The 1,617-nt window shown below is 34.4% G+C and overlaps 1 protein-coding gene across 1 annotated transcript; it reads left to right on the top strand.

The window, feature by feature from the left end:
• Positions 1 to 6: 6 nt before the first annotated feature.
• Positions 7 to 967, top strand: LOC117182548. The gene is made up of 5 exons (XM_033375641.1): positions 7 to 54; positions 137 to 405; positions 476 to 638; positions 710 to 818; positions 910 to 967. Exons 2-5 carry the CDS (start codon positions 157 to 159, stop codon positions 965 to 967), a joined length of 579 nt encoding a protein of 192 aa, XP_033231532.1. The 5' UTR covers positions 7 to 54; positions 137 to 156.
• Positions 968 to 1,617: the final 650 nt, after the last annotated feature.

Genomic DNA, 1,617 nt, shown 5'->3' with positions numbered 1-1,617 from the left:
GAAGCACGAATGGACACTTTGCAGAACAGGAGAGCGAAGAAGAGCTCGAGCAGAGTAAGTTATTTATTTCAACAAGTAATTTCTTCGCAATTGTCTGAAATTATAAATAATTTTTTTTTTTCATTTTTCAAAACAGCTGAACGCGACATTCCTACGATGCTCGCGTTGATCCTTGGAGTCTGCCGGAAGGTACTGAGGAAGGAGAACGAATTGCTTGTTCGTGTGGGTCGGCTGGAGAGGTATCGGAGGCAAGACCTTCTACAAACTCGCGAACGCGATCAGAGAGAGCAACGCGGTTTGTTATTTGAAAGCAGTGCTGTTCTGTCGTGTTTGCCGGCCCGCGAGGACGAGCAATTATTAACCCTCGATACCTTCCTAGACGGTAAAAGGAATTTCCAAAAGGCGGTAAGTTGATGAAGGAAAATTAGCCAAGAGGTGCTAGAAAATGTTATAAAATTATCAAATTATTTTTCAGAAAAATGCATTCATGTCAATAGGGGGCCATGATGTGCAGAGTTGTACTCCCCTTATAATGAGGAAGATGATATCGACGGACCTTGCCCTGAACTATAATTATAGTGGAACCCGGGGGAAAGTGGCCTTCCAAGTGTACGGAAACATTATATGGCTCATTAGAAGTAAGTGTTCAGAAAATTCTCCTTGTACCAACTCCACGACAAATGTAGTTTAATGTTTTTATGTTTTTCAGGCGTTATACGCGTAAGGCAAGTGGGAGCCACCGATGAAGAAATAGACAGGCATTTGAGTCGGTGGCTAGCGCAAGCTCTACGCAGAACAAAGACAAAGGCGTATGATAAGTGAGTCACCTGGAACCTTATTAAAAGGGCAAATGAAATGAACATGCAAAAGATTATTTCATAATAAGCATGTTTTTTTTTTTATTTTCAGGGAAGGAGGAAACGGACAAACGGAAGAAAATATCAACCAGGAGGAAGAGGAGATCTGAGGAGGGGCCGTAATATTTATAAATTGATATATTTATAAATATTGATATATTTATAAATTGATATATTTATAAATATTGATATATTTATAAATTGATATATTTATAAATATTCCATTAGACCCACTGTAATAACTTATATTTTTTTAAATTAGAAACGAAACAATTGAAAATGAATGAAGTAATTTTAATAAATATTCCACTAGACCAATAGCGATAATCTGAAGAGAAAAAAAATGTTTTAAGAAATAATTCAAAGAAATCACGTTTGTTTAAACAATTACAAATCAATAAACCAATGTCATGAAATATTTCATTAAACTGACAGTTAAAGGGGGGGTTGAAACAAAATATTTAAAGATATATCATTTCTTTAAATAATTAATAATTGATTAACCAATGATAAGAAAAAAGCCTGCAGACCAATAGTAATAATTGTAAGTAAGGAAAAAGTTATTTATTTATTGGTTAAGTTGACTGTAATTTGTGTGTAATGAATCAATATCGTGTACCTCCAGCAACGTGTTGAAAATGGAAACAATTGAATGGAAGCGTTATTATCATATACAAAAAAATACATTCTCGCAGTCTACAATTTTTTAAATGAATATCAGAATATTGCAATAATTAGCATTTCAAAGGCGTAAAAGTGT

This window comes from Belonocnema kinseyi, unplaced genomic scaffold (genome assembly GCF_010883055.1).
Source record: "Belonocnema kinseyi isolate 2016_QV_RU_SX_M_011 unplaced genomic scaffold, B_treatae_v1 SchBZDm_3181;HRSCAF=3474, whole genome shotgun sequence".
Taxonomy (NCBI): Eukaryota; Metazoa; Arthropoda; class Insecta; order Hymenoptera; family Cynipidae; genus Belonocnema; species Belonocnema kinseyi.
Note: the sequence above shows the minus strand (reverse complement) of the source record. Positions and strands in the feature narration are given on the sequence as shown.

What these genes read in the sequence shown, in the direction of transcription:
- LOC117182548 (XM_033375641.1), top strand. Translation starts at nt 157, where the DNA reads ATGCTCGCGTTGATCCTTGGAGTCTGCCGGAAGGTACTGAGGAAGGAG. An exon ending in AAAGGAATTTCCAAAAGGCG is followed by an intron (nt 406 to 475) that starts GTAAGTTGATGA and finishes ATTATTTTTCAG; the next exon opens with AAAAATGCATTCATGTCAAT. An exon ending in CATTATATGGCTCATTAGAA is followed by an intron (nt 639 to 709) that starts GTAAGTGTTCAG and finishes TATGTTTTTCAG; the next exon opens with GCGTTATACGCGTAAGGCAA.